The following is a 24,689-nucleotide window of genomic DNA, read 5'->3' as shown; positions in this document are numbered from 1 at the left end:
CGTATTGTTATACAACGGAATACCCCCACGGGTCCTATAAACCGTTTAATAAGCCTCCGTGGGGTTTTTATTACAACAGAAAAGTCTATTGACCTCTCACCTCTTAGCATTAGTTATAATCTATCCCTTGTAGGTTTCAAATACATTGATAGAGTATTAACTGAAACCCAATTAAAATATCTTTCAAAATATATATTATAGGATGGGTCTGTACCCAGTCGTAGAGGAAGTAGCGAAGACGCTGGAAACCGTAGATGGGTTCCGCTTGAGGCAGTTATGTGATGTGAAACGCCAACTAGAACAAGACCGTGACACGCGGAAAGCACTATGTAAGAAGTACAATAGAGCTTTCAATATCGTGGACGGGGCTGACACTACCCTTATGGCAACCAGCATGGGACTAGGGGCAGCAGGTGTTGGGTTGTTAGCTACCATCGTGGCCGCACCTATAGTGCTAGGTATTGAAATAACAGCTGGGGTGGCAGGGTTGGCAGGGTTGGCGCTTAAGTTAGTATCACGCAGACTGCATCGTAAGGCATTGAAACACGACGAGATCAGGGTTCTGGCCGAAGCAAAGCTCAACACAGTGAGTGAGCGTATTTCCACGGCACTCTCTGACAGTAAGATCTCAGAAGAGGAGTTTCGTTCAATCCTCTCTGAACTCAAAAAATATAACGGAATGAAACAAGATATTCGGTCCAAGTCTCGTAAGTCTGCTATCAGCGAGGACGAGAAAAAAAAGTACATAGAACAGGGGATACAAAAAGCCCAGCAAGCCTTTATTACGAACACCAAAGTGATCGTAGGCGGTTCACGTTAAACTGTTTCATTGATATAAACGTGATATAGGCACAGTGTTACCTCCAACACACGTTAAGTAGTAGGGGTAATAGTAGCAAGAGCTAAGGGCCCAACCAAAGCCTTATTTAGTAAATAAGGCTTTGTAGAGACTTTTCTTGAAAGTGTTTTAAAACCCCCATTGTATATACTACTCACATTCAGAGCACCTAAACACCAGCTCTCACTTGGGTTTCCATTTCTTAGTGATGGAGGTCCATTATCATATTCCTCTTGACTCCTAATTCTTGCCAAAATATTGCTGAGTGTTTCAAGCCTCACAGTTGATTGACCCAGGTAGCAGAGTGCTCTCTATATCTATGGTTACATGAGTACACACTGAAGTATACTGTTCTGTTTGCTCAGGGCTGTACATTCTGTTTGTATGTGGGATGAGAAAGATGGCCCGCCAAAAATCTACCAAGCACTACAGGATGACATTCTGGACTTCATCAAACAGGCACAGACAGTAAGTACTTCAGTCCTCAGGGAAACTGCTGAGCCTAACAATTATCTCAGACCTAAACATCATATTGATACTGTTTGCTGTAGTTATTAAAAGGTAGCCTAGAATTCTCTCACATTCACGTTCTTGCTTGCAGCGTGTGCTTCAACACAAGGAAGATTCAGCCTTATTGCGAGCATACATTGCAGAGTGGGGCAAGTTCTTCACTCAATGTAACTACCTGCCCAAGCCATTCAACCAACTAGAGGCCAACCTACTCGGGAAATTACACAGCAGCATGCCCAAGAAGGCACAAGGAGGAGAGGAGAGCCTTGTTAGGAAGGTAAGTCTTTCTGAATAACTATGGATTCTAGCTCAGAAAGCAGGTTCATCTGAATATATAGTGAGTCTAGCAATGAAGACAGGTCGTTTGAGGAAGTAGTGAGTCTAGCAATGAAGGCAGATTTTCTGAGGAACTAGTGAGTCTAGCAATGGAGACAGGTCCTTCCGAGGAACTAGTGAGTCTATCAATGAAGGCAGGTCCTTCTGAGGAACTAGTGTGTCTATCAATGAAGGCAGGACCTTCTGAGGAACTAGTGAGTCTAGCAACGAAGACAGGTCCTTCTGAGGAACTAGTGAGTCTAGCAATGAAGACAGATCCTTCTGGGGGACTACTGACTCTAGCAATGAAGGCAGATCCTTCTGAGGAACTAGGGACTTTAGCAATGAGGGCAGATCCTTCTGAGGAACTACTAAGTCTAGCAATGAAGGCAGGTCCTTCTGAGGAACTACTAAGTCTACCAGTGAAGACAGGTCCTTTGAGGAACTAGTGAGTCTAGCAACGAAGGCAGGTCCATCTGAGGAACTAGTGAGTTTAGCAATGGAGACAGGTCCTTCTGAGGAACTAGTGAGTCTAGCAACGGAGGCAGGTCCTTCTGTTCTGAGGAACTAGTGTGTCTAGCAATGAAGGCAGGACCTTCTGAGGAACTAGTGTGTCTACCACTGAAGGCAGGTGCTTCTGAGGAACGAGTGAGTCTAACAATGGAGACAGGTCCTTCAGAGGAACTAGTGAGTCTATCAATGAAGGCAGGACCTTCTGAGGAACTACTAAGTCTACCAGTGAAGGCAGGTCCTTCTGAGGAACTAGTGTGTCTAGCAATGAAGGCAGGTCCTTCTGAGGAACCTCTGAGACTAGCAATGAAGGCAGGTGTTTCTAGGTTGCCACTGAGTCTAGTTATATATACTGGTTTTTCCTGAGGAACTACACAGCAGCATGTCCTCCAAATATCAGTGATTTTGTAATGTCTCAGTGGTTGAGGCAGTTATGTCCTTGTGTGCAGGGGTCCTACTCAAGTCAGATCTGTGACATAATGCTTGTGTTTCAGCTGATGCTTGACAGCTGGAATCTGAGCATCTTCTCCAACATCAAGCAGCGCCTGCAGGACAGTGCCATGAAACTAGTTCATGCAGAGAGGAACGGAGAAGCATTTGACTCGCAGCTTGTTATAGGTGTCCGAGAGTCATATGGTAAGTGTCCCAGCGGGAATGTTATGCTGTTCAAACGGAAACACTGAAACACATTCAAATCTAAGTGACTTTAGTTAGCATTTCCATTATAAAAATGTCCCTTGTTGTATTCACAAATTGTATTTACAACTGTCCTTCCAAGAGCCATGTAGGATTTCCATTGCTTGAATGGAGACTACTCTTATATTTTACATTGTGGTCGAGGAGTAAGTATTGTTCTGAGGAAAGCTGATATAAGTATAACATACTTCACATGAAAGTGCCTATTTATTTTTTCTTTTAATGTATTATTATTTTACAGTAAACCTAAGTTCTGATGTAGAAGACAAACTAAAGATTTATCGTGAGAATTTTGAGAAGGCCTACCTCGAGGCAACAGAAGCATTTTACAAGGTAAAGGCCCCCCGGTACTTGGAGGACAATGGTGTACAGAACTACATGCGGTATGCAGACTCCAAGCTGAAGGAGGAGGAGGCTAGGGCTCGCAGGTACCTCGAGACGGGGTATGGCTGTAATTCAGTCGCCGCTGTAAGTCCATACACTTTTTATATGTTTATAAGGGGTTTCAGTTTTTCACTTGCCAACTAGCTTTGGTCATTTTAAAAGAAAGATCTGATTAGTTTAAGGTCATTTGATAGATGTTGTTGTGTATTGTCTCTTGTCCTCATGCCTGTGTCTGTTTTGCTTTCACTATTTAGTAGTCACAAAGACTAAAGCCAATGAAGCAAAAGTGAATAGTCTCATTCACACCAAAGGGTGTGGCTAGGGGGATGATATCATGTATAAAGTTGTAAATGATGATGATGATGATGATGATGATGATGATGATGATGATGATGATGATGATAAATCCTTCAGCTGACGGAGTGTTGTGTGCGGGTGTTGGTGACCGATTTCAAGGAGACCATTCTACAAGAATGTGCATTGATGATCAAGAACAATGAGACAGAGAGTAAGTTTCCTACCTGGACTTAGCTGTGCCACATGATCCTAATATTGGGCCTGGTTACTTTGTTCCTTGTTGGTTAAGTTACGTTGACTTGATATGTGTACTGTGACTACTCACATTGCAGAACTCATGATGAAGACTATCTTTGTCTAGATTTCAGTCATAGATTTTCTTGTCATCATAGTGACTAGTCAATCAAACACCTAGTGTCTACTGAAATGTAAGTGTGGATGTTGCATGTTTCAGAGCTGCGGCTGATGTTCAGTTTAATGGATAGAGTGGCAGATGGCATTACACCGATGCTGCATGACCTAGAGTCACATATCATCAGTCAAGGCCTGGCAGACATGATGGCCTCTGCCGAGACAATCACCTCCGTAAGTCCACAGTGCTGTGTTAGCATCCCTGGGGATTGGATAAAAATGCACCCTAGTAACCAGACCTTGTCATAGATCATCTGATTGGGTGCCAGGTAATGTTTAAGTTACAGAGTTTGTTGTGATTATTTTTCCATGTCTTCTTGTATGTTCCAGGATTCTGAGAAGTATGTTGAGCAGCTGCTTGACCTATTCAACAGATTCAGTACCTTGGTACGAGAAGCCTTTAGCGATGACCCACGCTTCCTCACGTCGAGAGACAAGGTACTCAGATCTGTTTAGTGTTTGACATTTTTAAGAAGGGTCCAGATATCCCATGTCAGAACACATACAGTTATGCTTTAACATCTCATGTCTCTTTCCCTCTATTTTCAGGCCTATAAGAGTGTAGTTAACGACACATCAGTATTCAAGTTAGAAATTCCATTGAAAAACAAGGGGTAAGTTGATACTAAGATCATAGTGTGAGTGACAGGCATCAAGTCAGATTCTTGGAATCTTGGTTGTGTAGAACATGGCTTCCCATCTATGTGAATTCCTTTCATAATTGGATCTGTTGAAGTGTTTAATTAGTAAGAAAGTGAAATCCCAAATATGACATATGTTGTGTTTAATTCAAGATCAATTCTCGCAAAATCAATTGGGAATCCATAGAGTCCCAGTTAGTGGTAAGCATATAGTATCCATGATTACTCGAACAGTTACAGGGTAGAGACAAGTGTCCACACAGCCACACTTGCCCTAGTTTCAACCCTCTTAAACTCACAATTGATTAAACTCTCAACAATTATAGGAAATATATTAGAGGTTGGTTTTTTTAATATCTGACCAAACCATGCCAGTATTCCATCATGCCTGACAAGGGCACCTTTCATAAAAGGTAGAGGCGATAACTGTAGTTACATCAGCAGTTACTGCAGTGTTCTCACACGACTGATGCATCATCATCATGTAGAGGTGTGCTAGGATCTGGGAGATGATGTGAGGAGGGGGTCTTGATAATGAGTGGCAATCATGATACAAATCTACGTACGATGGTCTTGTTTGAGTCTAAGACAAAAATATGATACTTAGAAACTCTGTTAACTGTCTCTTTGAGTGAAGGCCAGCATGTTTTGTGTGGCATGATGCAGTGGTTTGTGTTACAGAGTGGGCACCAAGACACAGCCGGAGTCCAAGTGTCCAGAGCTCCTGGCTAACTACTGTGATATGTTGCTGCGGAAAACACCCCTCAGTAAAAAACTAACCTCCGAAGAAGTCGAGAAGAAACTTAAAGATGTTGTAAGTTGATTGATTCTACAAGTTTGTATGCATATGAATTATAATTCATCATCAGTTTCTTCTAAACTGTTGTGTTTATTTATCTTGATGATGCTACATTTAAAAGCAAATGTAATGAAATGTTAAAGGTCACATGCAACCAAAAAATCAAACATAATTAAAACACATTTATCACTTATTCATGACATATAATATACATTGCTGCTTAAAAAAAACCAAATAAACGAAATTATAAGCGTACAATCGCGATTCAAAAGTGCAATATTTTGTACTTGGGCTTACTTCCCCCGAAATGAAGCCCTCGGGAGACCGAACCCAGTCATTGCGGGTGGATATGCACTCAAGTGTAACGACGGCTTACGATTGGCTGTTTCATTTGCTGATAGGCTGAGGGTTCATTGTGTGTACAGAAGGATGATCTGATCTGATTTTAGAAGTAAAGCCAGTCACGAGAAAGTAAGATTCTTTATGGATAACAACTTTTTTTTGTGTATTTGATGTACATGTTCTATGAATTTGCACTCGATCCAATCAAAAGTCACGTCAGTAGAGATGGTGAACTACTGCGTGGCTGGAATCTGTCATTCGTCCAAGTACAAAGCAGGACTTGAAACTGACAAGAGTTTGCACCAGTTTCCGTCAGATCCAGTCATCCGAAAAAAATGAATATAGTTTGTTTGCAACCCACAGACATAAAAACATGTCATGTGTATCACACGTGCCTAATTACATAATGTGGCAGACACGGGACTCGGGCGCACGAGTCATAAATCAACTTATTTTCTTTATGTCGTATAGTCTGATAGGTGTTATGTTCAAATTGCACGTGGTCAATGATTGAAGCTGTGTATTGCATGTTGTCTTTAGCAGACAGGCAGGCAGACATATAGGTGTGAATAAACCAGACACTGAGCTTTCTCTGTGACAGAGACTGCTTACCACAATCAACAAGTTTTTTTACGTAACGAGTAGATCATTTGTACACAACCAATATTAGACTACTGCTCACGACCTCAGACGCTGGGAATGCATACTGTTCCAAGCTCCACGAACCTATTCACTGCGCATGCGTTATGGACGCAAGTAGTATAGGGAATAGGGGTTCTGGACCACTTTCAAGAAATGTCTCTACAAAGCCTTATTTACTAAATAAGGCTTTGGTTGGGTCATTAGCTCTTGCTACTATTACCCCTACTACAAAAAAGTTGGCGGTAATTACTATGCCTACTTTGTGTTGGTTGGAGGTAACACTGTGCCGTACGGTACGATCAATAATTCTTCTCTTACAAATCCCCTACCCGGCCCATCCCTCAAGTAGTATAAGTTAGGTTCGTCGGCTTTCATATCCACTTTATCTATGTTGTAAGTTTTGACTGACCATATAGGATCGGTGGCTCGCTTACGGCTATCACCCTCGTGTTCCCCCGGCTGGTATAGATACCTCACTAGGGCCCTATCTGGTATCTGTTTCTCCTTCCCACGCAATGGAGCGGCCGACTCTGCAACTATTGATTTTAGTTTGATAGCGTCTGCCGGTTTCTTACCGGTGAGACGGGTGACTTCATGGTTGATTGCCGACACCACCTTGGGTAACCTCGTGACCCATTCAGTCGATCGTTTTCCAGGGGTGGCCATCTCCCTAGCATACTGATAGCCGAACAAGCGCTCAGCCAAAGTCCTATTAAATCTCTCAACTATGGCTTGGCTGCGATGGGCTCCAGCCGTGCCACGCCTGACCTTTGTATCGTGTTTGGCTAGCAGTTGTGACACGGCACCCATGAACTCCCGTCCGGGGTCAACTTGCAGCTCTGTTGGCCACGTCAGCGGGCTGCGTTTGTATATGCGTTCGAATCCTCTGGCTACCTGGGCCGAATCTTTCGTGGTCAAGGGTTCGGCTTCCTTGTAACGACTGGCTACGTCCACTACGGTTAAGGCATACTTGTACCTCTTGTCGTGGGGTAGGAACAGTAGGTCTGCCTGGTGAACGCGATTAGGTATGTTAATACCGAACCTCCTTCTAGGCACGTAGCGTGGTGCCGGCAAATAGATCTGCCACAGGGCTTGTTTTTCAAGCCACGCTTTGGCTTCCTCCGGGGGTACTCGCGCTATTTTAGCTAGCTTATCTACTGCGCTAGCTCCTTTCCAGTACCCACGCGGGCTGTAGTAAATAGCCTCAAATTTTTTCATGTCCATACGCGTATGTGTTTATCCCATCAATAGCTATCCAACGTTTCGTGTCCATAGGCGACAGGGACGTCTTGTTTATAGTCAGTCCGTATATCTTATGTCCATCACTTCTAAGTGTGTTCATTTTATGCCTAAAGGTACGGGTCTTGAACAGGGCTTCCTTGAATCTGGCGTGTTTGATGTGTTGTTTCACCACATACTTCTTAACCCCCTTAGCCTTCCGGATCTCACTATTGTCGGCTTTCAGTATGGAGTACATCTTCGGTCTCAACCCTATGTACTCGGCTATGGGCGTGCCAGCACACTCGTCCTTCATCTTACCTAGGACCTTTTTATTTACAGTACTGTGTATGGCATGGGTCTTAGGGTAATCGCTGGTGTCGTATAAATCAAGGTGTTTTTTCATGTCCTCGTACACGTCCTCGGTTCGAATCTCCATCAGCAGGGAATCCGTGTCAGTGTACAGCACTTCACACCTGTCGCCGTACTGTTTCTTGAGCTCGTTGTAGTAAAAGTCGTACATCAGGTGTTTGGATAAATCGAGGATGCTCATCCCCACGTAAACAGGCCGGTTGAATTTTATGTGACTTTTCTTCATGTGTAGGGCAACCAGGTTGTCTGTGAATATCTTACTACGGTTGAATGCCGGACTGGCTATCAATCTCCTGAGCTTGTCTTCCTCACTCGACCGAACCAGCTTCACGGTCACGCGTTTCCTCAGGTTCTCCATAGTCTTACCAAACACCGAGTTGTTCATGAGCTTGTAGAGATTTTTCTCAAAATCACTGGTGGCTTTTTTTCGTAGGTCTGTGTTCATTCTGATGTAGGGCTCCATCCATGGACTCTGGTCGAACATGAGCACCCTGTGTATTTTGGTCAGCCTCATACCCAACGACAGGTACAGCTGTAGGTTGCGATAGTGAACGATGTACTTGGTCTTATTCATTAAGTTAGGCACGAGTTTTTCAACGTCTGTCACACGCCCACCTGACAAGTTATGTTGGTACTCAGACATCCAGTCTGGGTTAACCCTCATACGTTCGGGGGCCAGGGGGTAGCTGTTGTGCGATGTGTGTAATTCCTTGGGATACTCTAAGTCAACCTCGAGGATATAACCTTTGTTCGAATCTGGTGCAACCCCCATAACATCAACGTGGGGTACCCATTCGAATCCCCCTGTAGGTAGATACTGACTCATGGCCCAGCCGTACAGGTTGTTTGCGTCGAGGTAGAGAATGTGATTGGTTGGCTTGTTAGGATCGTAACCTTTCACGTATTGATTATTTGCTTTCGCGTATCGTTTGGATGCCATGGAAATCCCACCTCGCAAACCTTTCTCAATGAATAGGTGCATGTCGTAATCTGTGAGCAATTCCAAATTAACTCCGGTCTTTTTAAGCAAGGCGTCCCACGACAGACCTGGGCTGGTGTAATACCATGCGGGGTCGAGTTTATACTGCTTGAAACATGTCCGCCTAAACGTTTCAAACACGTCGGCTAACAGCAGTATATCTGTCCTCAAGTACAGGTCGTGATAATCACCCAGGTTCTTACAACCCAGTTTATTCCATACGTTAGTCGCGTGCGAGTAATCATCTCGTGAGACGGACGCCTCATTCAGCTTGCTATAAAAGCAGTCAATAGGGGGTAGTCTGGTCTCGGTGAACTTAGCCCAACTATCCATGTACTCATAGGGGTACACACCCTTCCTCATAAGCAGGGGTCTAGTCTCGGCGTCTGTGTATCGATCGGTGATAGGGAAGGTATTGTTGGCCTTGACCAGACTGTCGAGTGACGACAGGAGGAACTGAAACGAGTCAATGAACCTAAGTCCGTTTAAGCTGAAGGAGATGTATCTCTCCATGTTGTTGGGGATGCACGTTATATTACCATCGATTTTCGCGATGGCCTGCATGATCAAGTGTGAGTCGTACCCTCTCAAGTTGTGAAAGACAACGGGGATGTTTATTGTCTTAGGGTTGATTTTAAGCTTGAGGTTGCACGCGTTGTGAGCGGCGCCTCTATACTTACCAGTTATGTGACAGTGATCTCTCACCGAATCACCGTTAAGTGGTGATTCACACACGTGACAGTTAGTGCTACTAGCGTGGGCTAGCCTGTCGACTCGGGTCAGACGCATGGGAGCGATTTTATACAATGCATTCCTAATAATTTTTTCTTCCTCCTGCAAACACTTTAGAAACCTTTCAGCCGCGTCAGGCCCCCTATACACTACCGGAGCTTTCGTTTCCCCGTCACAACGGACGACAATGTATCCAAACGAACAGGCTTTATGCTCTTGTGTCTTGTGGGTGAAGCTACCACTGGGAGCCTCGCCGGCGGCAGCCACTAAGGCTTCGAAGTCGGCATATATAATATAAGGCACAGACATTTGGTTCTTGTGGTTATTGAATTTTAGGATATTGTCACCTTCCTTAGGCATGTCGACTCGTATGGCCGTCTGCCCCACACCTTGACAATCATCCCGGTGGGATTCTAATAAATCAGCTCGGGTGAAGCCATGTAGACATCGTTCACAGAAGTGGGTCTTTCCTTTGTATGCTGATTGGTCATACAACAGCTTGCTAAAGTGTTTTATCCATGTGTAGTGATACTTGTCACCTCGCTGGATCATGAATATATTGATAACTTGGCGATCCTTCACCGGGCTGACCCTGTGTACTATTGTTGTGTTACCTTCGTGCCCAAAGACATTTATAGCCAGATTATTCTGTTTTTCTATTTTAGTGATCTGGGATATGGGGGTGGGTTCATCTATACCATCCCAGTTGAGCCCATCGTCTTGGGGATAGCTAGAAAGCCTATCTGAATGAGTGCCAGCTGGAAATAAGGCTGACCTGATAGCTAACCTCAGGCAATCGTTTCCTCTATTCTTAACGTTTACTATGGCATGTTTGTTTCTATAGTAGGGAGGCAAGGCTAGGTATGACCCGCCTCTGAACGGCACGTAGTTAGCTATGTCTAGATAGACATTATCGATTTTATCTACAACCCACCCGGACCCCAAGTGTGTGTAGCGTTCTAGGTATTCTCGTATCTGCTGAAAACTGGTATCGATTGATGTATCAATGGTCTCTGTATGTGTGGCGACCTCTTGTTGACCTCGGAAGTAAGGCTGAACATACTCATCCTGCTTATCGAGCGACATTTTCACTGTGATCTGAAACTTGATACTTCCTAGGTTATTTAGTTCCTGGTTGACCTTATCAGCTATCAGAGGCTTGATATCTGTAATGTCTATGTTTCTATCAACGTGCATGCGCCAACCTCTCAAATAGTTGCCTACAGCGCGCTCAGTGCGCACGAACTGTAGGTCAATAGCTCTATTCTGTCGTAATAATTCTAAAAGCTGTGGTTTTCTCATACGGGAATACCCGCCTAAACCCAAATCGTGTGCCTCGACTTTCAGTTGTTTTACAGTGGGACGTGCTACGGGGGCATGTGATAACAATGCGGTTAACCCGGCTCTCCCCAGGTTTGAATAACCCGTGTATCCAAGCTGTTTTGCTTGAGCTTTTAATTGTTTTACCGTAGGAGGGGCTTCTAAACCTAGTAATCTCAACAATGCTGACTTCCGCATTCTAGAATACCCGATCACACCTCTCTGTTTTGCGACCCGCTTGAGCTCGCTTACAGTAGACATCGTGTTTACACCTAAGAGAACCAATGTCTAATTGGTTCACAGTAAGGGGAGGTAACCCTTAAGTGGCTATCTTGAGCAGTCGCCTACGTTCTTTTATGTAGCCTTTTTTATTCTCGTAGATGAGTTGATGTCTGACTACGTTCGCTCCGTGAGCTTTACATAGACAGTAGTGTCCTTTAACCCCGATACCACACACAGAACACGTGTAGTTAGGACTTCCCATATGGAAACAACAGAACCCCTGATTCCTGCATTTCCTACCACAGGCCTCGGTCTTCCCCATAAGTATATATTCGCATCGGTATGGAGCGGGTCTCATGTTTACTTATATAGGTATTTTAATTTAATTGCTTCGCAACCAACGCAGTAGCTGCTATACCCAACACTATGAAGCCCAGTTCACGATTCATTTGTCCCTTGGATGGTGTGTAGTACTGAGCGAGTGTGGGTTTATTGAGCGGTTCCAATTGTTTACCAGTTAGTAGGTAGTATTCTTTCATTGCTTCATCGACATCGTAGAATGTTTTAATGGCATGGTTTTCACGCTTGAGTTGTTCGTTAATAAAATCGATCCTCTGGAGGCGTTTTTTAACGTACTCGTCCTGTGCTCTTTGTAATTTCTCAGTAGCGAGATCGTGTCGCTTCCTTTCTTCCTGTATTTCAGCCGCGTGATCATCTCGTAGTTTCGAGAAGAGGAAATTACTCCCGGAAAATGCCAGGGCATTCACTAACGCCCCACCGACCATCATAGCTATCGTGGCCATCCCTATATTTATTTCATTATATTATCAGGTATTATTCCTTGTTTTACTAGGATGTCTTTTGTGGCCATCGCCATACCAAGGTTCATTATGAGCATACCCATATCCTGCAGGTTGAAATCTAGCTTGATAGTTGGTTGCTTAAGCACCATTTTAGTCAACCGAGCGTACCCTACAGCTAGACTGGCGACCACTGTGGCGTGGTATGCGTCGTTGACGAACGTTTTCCCCTCAGACATTATGTATATGATATAAAATATTAAAATTATAACATGATATGCGGGTCGACAGTGGGGCCTGCCGGCGGCGTGGGGGTACCTCCCACACCCCCAGAGTTTCCCTCACTGTGGGAGGGTACCCCCACGTATAACCATGTTATAACCACGGCAGCAGTTACACCTACAACCAACAACAGTCGGGGGTTGGTCACTTTATGTTGGTTACACCACCGTTTTATACCGGCAGCTACTCTCTTAGGATTCTTCTGTCTGGTTACTGTTTGTGAAGGGGTCTCCACCGTCACCTCGGGACTCACTGTTGGGGGTGGGGTCTCCTCCACTGGGGTTTCCTGTGCAGCATCCATCTATACTATTATTATTATTCTTTCTCTCAAATTGACAATGTTTTGCTGTGATAATCGCCGCCGTCACTGGAGCCAACAACATGCCATATTTGTGGTACAGCCCGCAGCTGATAGAGCTCACGGCGTGTTCGATAAAAGGGTCTTTCTCGAGGTCCTCCCACAGGTAAAGTCGGCGCTCTGGTGGAATGGGAAGGAAGTGTGATACAATACCGGTGTATATCTGGGTCATAGCCGATCCTATTGTCTTTGTCATTTCTGCTCCGAGCCGGGACTCGTATCTAGCGTACAGCTTATCGATTTCTTCGGCTGACATTTTGTGAATTTTATCCGGAGTGTAGTCTCCAAAGTAATGTTTGGCTTTGCCACCAACAGCCAACGCCACCAGTTTCTCTCGCTTGGGGGAATCCCCCACACCCCCACTGGGGGAACCCTCCACAGACAATTGTTCGAGCAATTCCTCACACTCCATCTTATAATATAACAAGTAAGATTTAGTTTTAACTATATAATACCCGATACAGACGAAACACAGAGAAATGAAGGTTAAGTTGCACACGACAAATACTTCAAATATCATAGCTTTGCTTAGCTTTGCTTAGCTTTGCTTAGCATACTATATATGCTACTGGTTGGTCGGTCTTTAGCACGAGCTTAGCGTGTTTAGTTTCAGCGAGCTGTTTCTTCACCCGTTCCCGTTCTAATTTGCTCATCACATCGTTCTCTCTCAAACACTCCTCGAATGAATCCCTGTCCTTGCAGTGAAATAAGGCCACCCATCGCGTCTGCTCCCTGAGGTCTTTCAACACCGAGTTGAACTTCTGCGTTAGCACCCAGACGCTGTGATTTGCATGCCGGCCGGAGAAGGCCAGGTACGATAGCATGTCTCTCTTTTTTGTTATCTCGCGATTAGCGCTGCAGTCGTCCAGTATGAACAGCGTCGGTTCCCCTTTAAATTTCTCGTGAAGAGCTTTCAACCAGTCCTGCAGGCGTGTTCCAGGGTCGATTTTGTGTACGTCCGGGTCCGTCATCACCCAAGGTCGCGCGTACGTTTTATTCATGCTCAGAGTAGGACACATGATAACGATGTTATCGAACACACCCTTGTAGTAACCCTCCAACATATCCAACACGAAAACGGTCTTCCCACAGCCAGTCTGCCCGCACACTATAGCGCAGTGTGGGTCAGTGGGCAGTTGGGGGTACCCCCGGGGGGTGTGGGGGTCTTGTTTATTGTTGGGGGGTGTGGGGGGGTACCCCCCATCAGTAGATGGCTTGCACGAATCTCCCATTGTCTATATTAAGTTGCGCGTCCATAATAACGTACAGATATAATTTCAACTTACCAGCGGTTTGAGCCTTCTTAGTAATCTGGATGGTTATCCCTTCGCTGCCGTTATCTATACGGCGCCCGCTACCGTGCAGTTTATCATCATCCGTGGATCGCATGTCCAACCATAGGGCGTACTTGGTGGTCAGGTATTCACCGATCTGCACGGAGCCGAGGTCCAGGTCCTTTGTTATATAATCCCCCACTGGTAGCTTTTTTATCTCATCCCACTGCTGGTGTGGTCTCATACCATGACTGAACAGCTGGTTGGGCACGCCCTCGATGGTAACTTCCACCTTTTCAATCTCGGGGTTGAAAAACTTCTCGCTGTCCCTCCGGAATGGCTCGTAATCCTCCACGGGGACGACCAGGATACCTTTCATCGATCGCGCCGGCACGTTCAGGTTGATATTCCACACAGTGTCGCTCTTATCTCGCACGACTGATCTATGCCTCAGTACGCGATCGTACAGGATGGCCATCTTCCCAGAGTACTGGTTTCGAACCTGCCTGGCCAGCTCCGGGCTAGTGACCATGTCGAACTCAAGAGAGATGTTGTCTATGGCATAACTAGCCTCATCACCGTTTGGCGTACGCACTACTTTGCTATAGTCGTTAAACGTGAGCTCGTATTCGAGCCTATCACCCAGCGCGGCCTGGTAAAACGGCGCGTGTCCCGAGAGCAACTCGAAGTCTAGCGGCACGCAGAATCGATTCCCGTATGCTAGAGCGATGGCCTTTTCACCGTCCGATAGCTTGTCTTGCTGGTCTTGCGTGAAGACGTATCCTATGCGCGCCCGGGTTGATTTGCTGATGCCCTGGTACACATCATTGACTCGTTATCTCTCGCCTATCCAGAGATCCTTGTAGCAGTGAAACACGTCGCTGTCGTCGATGCTCAGCACCTCGTTACCGCTGATCTTGACGGTCGTTTTCTTGATGATAGCTCGACCCACGTTCCGCACTAGCTCGCGTTTGTCGTTGTCGGAGGTCAACGTGATATTGAACGCCAGTCGAACAGTGCCTGGTACAATGAGGTCATTCTCACCAAGGTTTGGAAATCTAACCAGCAGAGTTTGATTCTGGTCTATCTTGCTGGGATTGTTGGTGATGGTCACCGACTGGCGCACGGCTCTGGCTCCTAATGGCTCTCTCAATCTTCTGAAAGGATCTAATTTTCTGCCGTACATTGTTATATAAAAGAAATATATTTTTAATACTAATGGATGAAGACATAGATATGACGGAGATGCCGGGCGCTAGTGCCCAGGCATTCGATGATGAGCAGGAGACCTCATTTACTAGTTCACCATTGAACCAAGAACTCTTGGAAACAACGGTAAATGATTATTACGAAAGTTTAAGAAGAGATAAAAACTACGTTGAACCACAGGGTCGATACCATAAGAATTTTTTTATTGATACAAAGGGTGTTCTACGCCTTAAGTCTGACCCAGGGGTTGACCTCTTTAACAAGAGCAATAAAAAACCACTGGCCTTGTCAACTCTAGCCAGCCGCCATGGTGTTGAATTTATCCGTAAAAATCTAAACATGAATGATTACGGTGGTGCAATACCTAAGGCCGTTAAAGAAGATCTGCAAGCTACCAGATCCCACCTCACCACTAGAGATGAAATGACACCACAGCGTGCTACAGAAGCCTCGGACAGCATAGAAAAACTGTTGAGCACCTACTGGGACAAACCGTTACCGGGGTTTGACTTTCCGGTAAGGGAACTGCGCGGCTTAGACGAAGCCGTGAAACGCGTGCGTGGAGAACTCGTGAACAACATGGGGAAACTGAACGAAATCGACGAGCACATCGCTAGGGAAAAAACCAAACTCAACGAAACTGAAAACGATGATATGAAGCGTCGTATCAATGAACGACTACGCGATTTAGAAGACGAGAGACGTACACGATTGGAATCCGCTTCCTCGAATCGTGAACAGCTTCGATCCCAGATCAGTCGTATTCGGGAAACAATCGATAGAATACTGAATGAGGATACAACTTTAGCCAACAGGATTCGGATATTGTTCCGGGAGCAAGGGATCACCATCGCCAGCATTCTAACTGCATTGGGTTTCATCATATCAACCCTGGTGGTGTCACTGACAGGGGGAACCCCCACACCTGCCGGCGGGGGAACTCCCACAGGCGGTGGTGTTAAAGACTGGATAAAAAAACTCGGGGAAGGCCTAGCTAAACTGGCTGGTAAAGCCGCCGAAGCCCTTCCCGGCATCCTGGGTAGCATCGTCTCGTGGTTGTTGAGCGCTCTGTCTAAAACTGCCATGTGGCTCAGTCAAAACCTGTGGGCAGCCATCGTCGCCGTGGCGGGTCTGGTGTACGTAGCGGCTAAGAAATCTTTAACCAAATAAGTCCCAAAGTTACCCCACCAACCACTAGGGCCGTTTTATTATCGATATGCTGCTGATAGGGGGGTACCCCCACATGCATATGGGGCACATGAACTTTAGACTCCGGGGGTGGCGCCACTATACCCTTTTCACGTGGTGGGATGTGTGGGATATAGGGGGTGTTAATATCGGGGTTGATACCCAACTTTTGGTCCGCCGTGGCTATGACTATTTTGTTGTTATAACCCACCACTTTTTTTATTCTCAGTTGCATATCACTCGGAGCCATGTACAACCCCACGCCGAACACGTAGTTGACTTTCGATCTGGCGTATTCTAACACGTTTTGGTAACGGTCGATGGCCCTCGGGAGATCAACTGGAGAATTGATAGCATCATCAACGTTGGAAACGAATTGTGTCTGAGCGTCGTAAGCAGTTCCCTTACCGAGGATGTTGGAACGCGTCATCGACTGCGCACCCGATAGCGCCCACACGTACGTTCGAATCGAGTCGTTCAAGCGTATTGTACCAACACGAGTGAATTCTTTCGATGTTTTTGAGATCATTTTAGTCCAGGCTGTGGCTGCATCAGGATTGGTTTGCTTTATACAGCTGACATGGATCTTTTCATTCGTTGTGGGGCCTGTAAATGTATGACGGTTTGGGTTGTATGAACCATCTTTAGAACCGGCATAATATGTTCCGGACCTGTAGAAGTACACGAGAACTATACCGAGACCATGGTTCACACCAGGAAGGCGAAAGTCTTTATTCGTTGGAATCTCAAACTCCCCACAAATACGTTCATAAGCGCGTCTATCATAGGGGTTATTCGTCATACTCCACGCTTTATCTTGGGGAAGAGGAGCACTTATTTCCTTCAATATTCGTCTCGTTTGATAATAAATATGAAACAAAATAACCGCCTTACTCAGTTCGTCTATACCGTAGTCTGGTGTCACACCCGACCCTGTCGTCGCACACCACACAGCAAAGTTGAGTTGGTTCTGCCAAAACTGCATTGGGTTTTGATTCCAGTTTACCACCGCCTGCGCGTTATTAACGGACACGATATAGTTTTCAAAGATATCAATAAAGGTTGTTTTAAACCCCGTACCATCTGCATTCACCACGATTTTCAAGTGTGCTAAATCCATATTATAATATATAATTTATATATTATAATATGTACATAACACTTCCAGGGATAACGAGCGGTGAGGCCGTTCAGCTGACGCACGCGATCGATAACACGTCAGGTCAACTCGAAGTCGCACTCTGCGATATCACCTACCTACCGCAATGGACTAACATTAATATCAGCAACAATAAGCTGTTCGTCAGTGGAACTCGCAGCCAGATAACTGACGGCTACTACAGCGTGTGCTCTCTAAACGACGAGGTCTTCAAACCCCTGGGAGCCGAACTCAAGATGAACGACTCAAACGGCACAGTGGTGTTAATCAACAACGGAAGAACCTCATTGAGGCTCGGCCGACCATTAGCGAGGATACTCGGTATGTCTCCTGACGAGATAAAACCAACAACAACCGTCACAGGCACGAAGTTACCCGACCTAGTACCGTACCGAGAGCTGTACATTCATCTCGATCAGGTGAGCACAACGTATAACATTCAAGGAGGTCACCCTTCCACTATACTGAGAGCAGTGCCGGTGAAAACTGAGAAATTCAACGACGGTAGAACCGAGTCGTTTTCACCACGGCAGTATAAGAGATTAACCCAGGGCAACATACCTGAGCTGACAATATCGGTGTTAGATATAAATCATAATCCTGTAAATATAGGATACCTCAGCTTAACGCTTCATGTAAAATGACCAGCGCACAAGGGCCAGGAGTGAAAAAATGCGTCAATATCGGGATCTCCGACCTCGGAGACACGCGCGGTTTCGACGCTCCCGGAGTAGATGGTAAATCGTACGCCTTGCAACTGAAAAACAACATTTACAAACGCGTTGAAATCCCCTCCGGTGGAACCCTAAGTGATATGATAGATACCACAAGAGCAACAGTCAACACTAAGTACGCCCTTGTCAACACCGGTAATAATAATTGGGTAATATACCCATCGTTCGGTGGTAAACTGTTCGACTTAGACGATGTTGAGAGCACTACCGTCGCCCGAAACAAGCCATATATGCTCGTCTTCACCGAAGATGACAAGTGGGTGTTGTTACCCGATAAAGACGACTGGTTTCTCAATATTAGACTCGTCTCCCCTTACGTGTTCACGGATAACAAAGACAACCACCTAAACAAAGTCGTGAACAATGGAACCCTGCTCGTGGCTTACGTCCCAACTCAGAGACGTAGCGTAGTCGTCAGCCCAGTCAACACTATAGCAGCCCACATGCTATCGAGTAAACCGGCCATACAAAACGTGAAATTGCAGTTGGTGTCTGAATTCGAAGGCGTGGTCAAGGCACTAGAGAGTCTACCGGCAAACGGAACACTGATCATCAAAGTCTACCTAGGGGAACCATCGGGGAATGATGTCGAGATCATGAAGGGGATCAAACTCGGGTGGGGCAAACAACATCAGTTTCAAGTTTGCAATGTTTACGTGCGGACGGGTGTCGACTCCAAGACCAGTCTGCAGGGGGTCAACGTGATCGTGGAAAATAAGATATCACTAACCAATATCTTCCTGCCTGACAACATACACTTCATAGGTATGAAGTTAACCCCTGAATTATTATCAGAAAACCAGTTGGAAATTATATCGTAATAGTATAATAATGACCAGTCATCGTCCCAACACTACGCTTAACGACCTAGGAGACACGGAGGGATTCGATCAGCCTGGTGAGGAAGATGAATTATACATCCTGCACTTCAAAGACAACGTGTACAGACGGGTGTCGTTATCAGATTTAAAAGAGCCTAAATGGCTGATCAACTTAACAATCACCTCACCTTATATCACATTAAAAGAAGAAAAGGGGGGGTACATCTCTAAGATTAGGAATAACGGTATCTTGCCCGGGGATTTCATTATGGAGAATAACGCAACAGTCTCGATAGATTATTATATTGGAGAAAAAAGTAGGTTAAGTTCTGACACAGAAAGTAAATTAACATTTAGCAGTAAGTTTTTTTTACCCAAGGAGCATCTTGATCAAATAAACTACCTCTACACAATCATCATAGAAGTCGTCTTTACGTATTTTAACCAGGAAAACTCCTCGAAAGGACGCCAAATTTTACCCGGGTTGACAATACACTGGTATAACGAACACGTAGGTCAATATTGCCGTATTGTTATACAACGGGATACCCCCACGTGTCCTATAAACCGCTTAATAAGCCTCCCTGGGGTTTTTATTACAACAGAAAAGTCTATTGGCTTCACACCTATTATCCTTAATTATGATCTATCCCTTGTAGGCTTCAAATTCATTCGTGAAATATTAACTGAAACCCAATTAAAATATTTTTCAAAATATATATTATAGATGGGTCTGTACCCAGTCGTAGAGGAAGTAGCGAAGACGCTGGAAACCGTAGATGGGTTCCGCTTGAGACAGTTATGTGATGTGAAACGTCAACTAGAACAAGACCGTGACACGCGGAAAGCACTATGTAAAAAGTACAATAGAGCTTTCAATATCGTGGACGGGGTTGACACTACCCTTATGGCAACCAGCATGGGACTAGGGGCGGCAGGCGTTGGGTTGTTAGCTACCATCGTGGCCGCACCTATAGTGCTAGGTATTGAAATAACGGCTGGGGTGGCAGGGTTGGCAGGGTTGGCGCTTAAGTTAGTATCACGCAGACTTAATCGTAAGGCATTGAAACACGACGAGATCAGGGTTCTGGCCGAAGCAAAGCTGAACACAGTGAGTGAGCGAATTTCCACGGCACTCTCTGACAGTAAGATCTCAGAAGAGGAGTTTCGTTCAATCCTATCTGAACTCAAAAAATATAACGGAATGAAACAAGATATTCGATCCAAGTCTCGTAAGTCTGCTATCAGCGAGGACGAGAAAAAAAAGTACATAGAACAGGGGATACAAAAAGCCCAGCAAGCCTTTATTATGAACACCAAAGAGATCGTAGGCGGTTCACGTTAAACTGTTTCATCGATATAAACATAACATAGGGGAACACGAGGGCGATAGCCGTAAGCGAGCCACCGATCCTATATGGTCAGTCAAAACTTACAACATAGATAAAGTGGATATGAAAGCCGACGAACCTAACTTGTACTACTTGAGGGATGGGCCGGGTAGGGGATTTGTAAGAGAAGAATTATTGATCGTACCGTACGGCACAGTGTTACCTCCAACCAACACAAAGTAGGCATAGTAATTACCGCCAACTTTTTTGTAGTAGGGGTAATAGTAGCAAGAGCTAATGACCCAACCAAAGCCTTATTTAGTAAATAAGGCTTTGTAGAGACATTTCTTGAAAGTGGTCCAGAACCCCTATTCCCTATACTACTACGCACCGCAGCACAGCTGTTGAAACCAGTTTTCCCCCCAGCGCTGGGGGGAATTTAGTGAAACGTTTGAACTCCGATTTCGCGGGCTTTTTTTTCATAGCGTTTGTTTCTACTTTATAGGTTGAATTGGCATTTTTTATGATTTGTTTCCGTAAGTGCATACCGAAAGGTACCAGAATCTGCAAAGTTGTGTTTTACGTTGCATGTGACCTTTAACAAAGTATGTGTTTTCTGGGAAGTTTTATTCAGACCTGAAAGATGTGGTATCTTCTCTGAGAGAACTATTTTGTTATGGTTTCGAATGTTCAACATATAAAACTGATGTGTCTCTTGCTCACTGTTTCAGTTATTAGTGTTGAAGTATGTGATGAACAAAGACGTGTTTATGAGGTACCATAAAGCTCACCTTACACGACGGCTCATCCTGGACACATCTGCGGACAACGAGAAGGAAGAAAACATGGTGGAGTGGCTGAGGGTAAGTCTCAGCCCAGTCTTGTTGATGGACCATTCATAATTTATAGCAAGGGGTTGATGACGATTTTATGGAGTGATCACCCATGTTGGAGATCTGGAGAGCTTTGGAGTTGGTGGGGTAGGGTGGGTGGGCGATCAATTTTGTGCACATGTAGTGGGTGGGGCCGTTAATGTTGTACATAAAGATGTAAAAAAAATTTGGCTTAGAAATTTAGGGGGATGTTGTTGATTTCCAACATGATTTGGGGAGGAGGGGAGGGACGGGGGCGATTTGCCTAACTTCATACATTTTGGGGGGTAGTAATTCACATTGTACATGCTTCTCTATAAAACAGTTAGAATCAGAATATGAGTAATAAGTGTTGCAAATATGCAGATGTTCTTTCATTCCCAGAAATTGCAAATGTTACACATTCTTGGGGTTAGGGATTATCTCATTCAGCTTATGTCAGTGTTAATCCTGATGAATATGGTTTGGTGATTGTTTTAAGTTATGTTTTTATGTTGTACAAACAGGAGGTTGGTATGCCAGCAGACTATGTCAACAAGCTGGCCAGGATGTTCCAGGACATCAAGGTCAGTGAGGATCTCAACAACGAGTTCAAGGATGCCCACCGAAACAACAATGAAGGATTGGCAGGTGAGCTTTATTTAGATGAAACCATAACATTTTATCACTTTTTAGCTTTCTTTCTATTTGCAATTGTTACAGAGTTATGTCCCTTGGCAGATTTTCTCCAAAATTGTCATTGATAGGTAAACCAAATTTGCCTTGATGGAGTTCGAAAAGAGAACAGAACACTTTGGTGATATTGATGACATAACTCACTCACTCTTGTTGTTGTCAACATTAGAGATTGGAACTTAATGCCTCAAGTGATCTGAATTTGTTTTACGATGTGAAGGTGGTATACAGATTCAATAAATGATAATGTTACTATTTCAGATGCAATAAACATAAAGATCCTTAATGCAGGGGCGTGGGCGCGGTCTAGTGACAGGGTAGCTGTGTCACTTCCCATGGAACTGGAAGACTATATTCCGCAGGTTGAAGAATTCTACAAACAGAAGCACAGTGGTCGCAAACTTCAGTGGCATCATCTTATGTCTAATGGCATTGTGAGTCATTTGCCGAATAGACTCAGGGAGGGGGTAGCATGTGCCCAGACTATACTTGTCTGTCCAATACTTACCCTTGATCTGGTCAATAGTGAATAGAGTGGTCAGGCTGGGTGACCTTAATGGCGGCAGGTCATCATTGTCAAGCACTGGTTCAGACGTGATTGTTAACAAGCCTTGAAAATACTATTGGTTACTGTAACAGCCCTGAGGATGTTCTCTAACATGTTTTGAGTAGGATAAATTTATCAAGCCATAAAATTATCCGTGCGATTCCTGTCTGGATTAGGCTGTGGCACCACTGCATGGCTGGTACTCACACTATTGATCACTGGTTTTTCAAGACTATTTAGAGGTTCTAGAACATATACCTTCACTCCTTGACACTGTGACTCTTCATACTTTCAGATAACATTTTGCAATGATTTAGGAAGGTATGATCTAGAAGTTACAACATTTCAAATGGGAGTTTTGTTTGCCTGGAACCAGCGACCCAGGGACAAAATATCCTACGAGAGTTTGAAGTTAGCAACTGAACTCCCCGATGCAGAACTCAGGAGGACGTTATGGGTGAGGACAACTCTAAAAATGACCTAGTTTTGTCTGTCATTGTATCAAGGTCATTTAACACAGACCAACAATAAGCCTTACTTGTCATCGTAAACCATGCTGTTTTTTACTTTTGTTGATATTATATATGTCCTGTGTTTCTTTCAATTACAAAGGTGAACTTGGATGAAATCCCTCATGACTAAAGGACTGTCTGATTTCATTTGGGACCATCTTGTGTGATGTGCTCACACTGTTGATAATTGGTTTAGTCTACTGGTTTTGTGGGATCCAGATTTGAACACTATAACCACTATAAAATAACCATTAGTGCAATTATCTCCTTTTCCCAAACTATTGTATTCACAATATTAAGCAGAGGTCAAGGCTGGCCATTGTTGGTTGTGGTTTTGTTTAGCCAATATGCCAAAGCAAAAATGATCAATACTTTTCTCAGAAATGTTTCTGTGGTAATGAAACTGTTTCATTTTTCTTATTTGATTATGTCCCGTTTACAATTTTTAAAAAATGGGTGATTATATACATGTACTTTTCAGCAATTAGACTTCACTTAAAGAACAATGACCTGATAGAGCTTAACAACTGTTACATTATGACGTTATGGCCATGTGTTTCTGTGCTGCAGTCCCTGGTGGCGTTTCCAAAGATAAAGCGACAGATATTGTTGTGTAGTCCAGATGTGAAGGCCCCCAAGGATGTTGACGACAACACACAGTTCTGGATCAACCAGGAGTTTGCCCTTATGTGAGTCACATTGTCCTCCTGTTGTGTGGCTAGGTTGACGTTTCCCACACCTGTCCAGGGCAGTCAAGTAGCCTAGTGGATAAAGTGTTCACTCATCACACTGAAGGTACAAGTTTGATTCCCCACATGGGTACAATTTGTGAAGCCCATTTCTGGTGTCATCTGCTGGAGCATTGCTAAAAACAGTGTAAAACCATATTCACTCAGACCAAAACATGCACACTGAGCTCATGAAATTCCATACACACTACATGTTGTGCATGATTTTATCACTTCTCACCAGAGATGTATTTTCACTGAAACTGTTGCTGTAACGATGTGAGTTCTGCCTCATGACCGCTTTTGTTCAAAAAGGTCAGTCAAAAATGTGGATTGTTATATGATATGCCCAATAAAGCATTATGGTAGGCCAGCTGTGCAAGCTGGCTAAACAACTTGTATGGGTTGTTACAAGATGCCATCAGGCAAGTTAGATAGCTGGATTTTTAAACACAGATTGGAGGTATGTTGTACACAGAGTAGGAGCTATATTTCTTCTCTTGATGGTCTTAATGGAGGAAATATAGAGTCATGAATGTCATATTACAGCAAAAATGGAAAAGTTCAAAAGCGTGGCAAGATGAACCTGGTTGGCCGTCTGCAGCTATCTACAGAGAAGACAAAGGAGGAGGATAATGAAGGCATAATGCAGCTTAGGATATTACGTGTACAGGTGAGTGTGTGGGATGCCATTCTGGGCAGGAATTACTGGAGGAGATAATAAAGGTGTAGCTCAACTTCGATGTTATGAGTGTACATCAGTAAGAATGAAAAACAATCATATGTTGGGGGCTTGATAATGTTTAATATACTGAATGGTTGTTGATGATACACAGTGTTCCTATTGTGATGACATTGATAACATTAATGTGTTAATATTGTTATATGAATAGTCTATACAGAAACGCTGTTAAGGACGATATATGTAGATCTGTGTCAGTGTATATTGTAGGATTCACAACACTGGTTTA

The 24,689-nt window shown here is 44.4% G+C and overlaps 1 protein-coding gene across 1 annotated transcript in view; it reads left to right on the top strand.

Annotated features, from left to right (window-relative positions):
• LOC137286744 (cullin-5-like) overlaps nucleotides 1-24,689 on the top strand; it is a 59,136-nt gene that overhangs the window by 28,325 nt on the left and 6,122 nt on the right. Inside the window, exons 3-17 of the mRNA XM_067818726.1 lie at nucleotides 1,204-1,306; nucleotides 1,440-1,625; nucleotides 2,668-2,809; nucleotides 3,111-3,337; nucleotides 3,668-3,761; nucleotides 4,005-4,135; nucleotides 4,292-4,399; nucleotides 4,511-4,575; nucleotides 5,284-5,416; nucleotides 21,116-21,247; nucleotides 21,763-21,886; nucleotides 22,193-22,365; nucleotides 22,774-22,935; nucleotides 23,561-23,679; nucleotides 24,268-24,391. Of these exons, the coding sequence (XP_067674827.1) occupies nucleotides 1,204-1,306; nucleotides 1,440-1,625; nucleotides 2,668-2,809; nucleotides 3,111-3,337; nucleotides 3,668-3,761; nucleotides 4,005-4,135; nucleotides 4,292-4,399; nucleotides 4,511-4,575; nucleotides 5,284-5,416; nucleotides 21,116-21,247; nucleotides 21,763-21,886; nucleotides 22,193-22,365; nucleotides 22,774-22,935; nucleotides 23,561-23,679; nucleotides 24,268-24,391 (2,023 nt within the window). The remainder of the gene's footprint in view (nucleotides 1-1,203; nucleotides 1,307-1,439; nucleotides 1,626-2,667; nucleotides 2,810-3,110; nucleotides 3,338-3,667; nucleotides 3,762-4,004; nucleotides 4,136-4,291; nucleotides 4,400-4,510; nucleotides 4,576-5,283; nucleotides 5,417-21,115; nucleotides 21,248-21,762; nucleotides 21,887-22,192; nucleotides 22,366-22,773; nucleotides 22,936-23,560; nucleotides 23,680-24,267; nucleotides 24,392-24,689) is intronic.

This window comes from Haliotis asinina, chromosome 6 (assembly GCF_037392515.1).
Source record: "Haliotis asinina isolate JCU_RB_2024 chromosome 6, JCU_Hal_asi_v2, whole genome shotgun sequence".
In the NCBI taxonomy this organism is placed as follows: Eukaryota; Metazoa; Mollusca; class Gastropoda; order Lepetellida; family Haliotidae; genus Haliotis; species Haliotis asinina.
The sequence above is the reverse complement of the archived record's forward strand: the minus strand, read 5'-3'. Positions and strand labels throughout refer to the sequence as shown.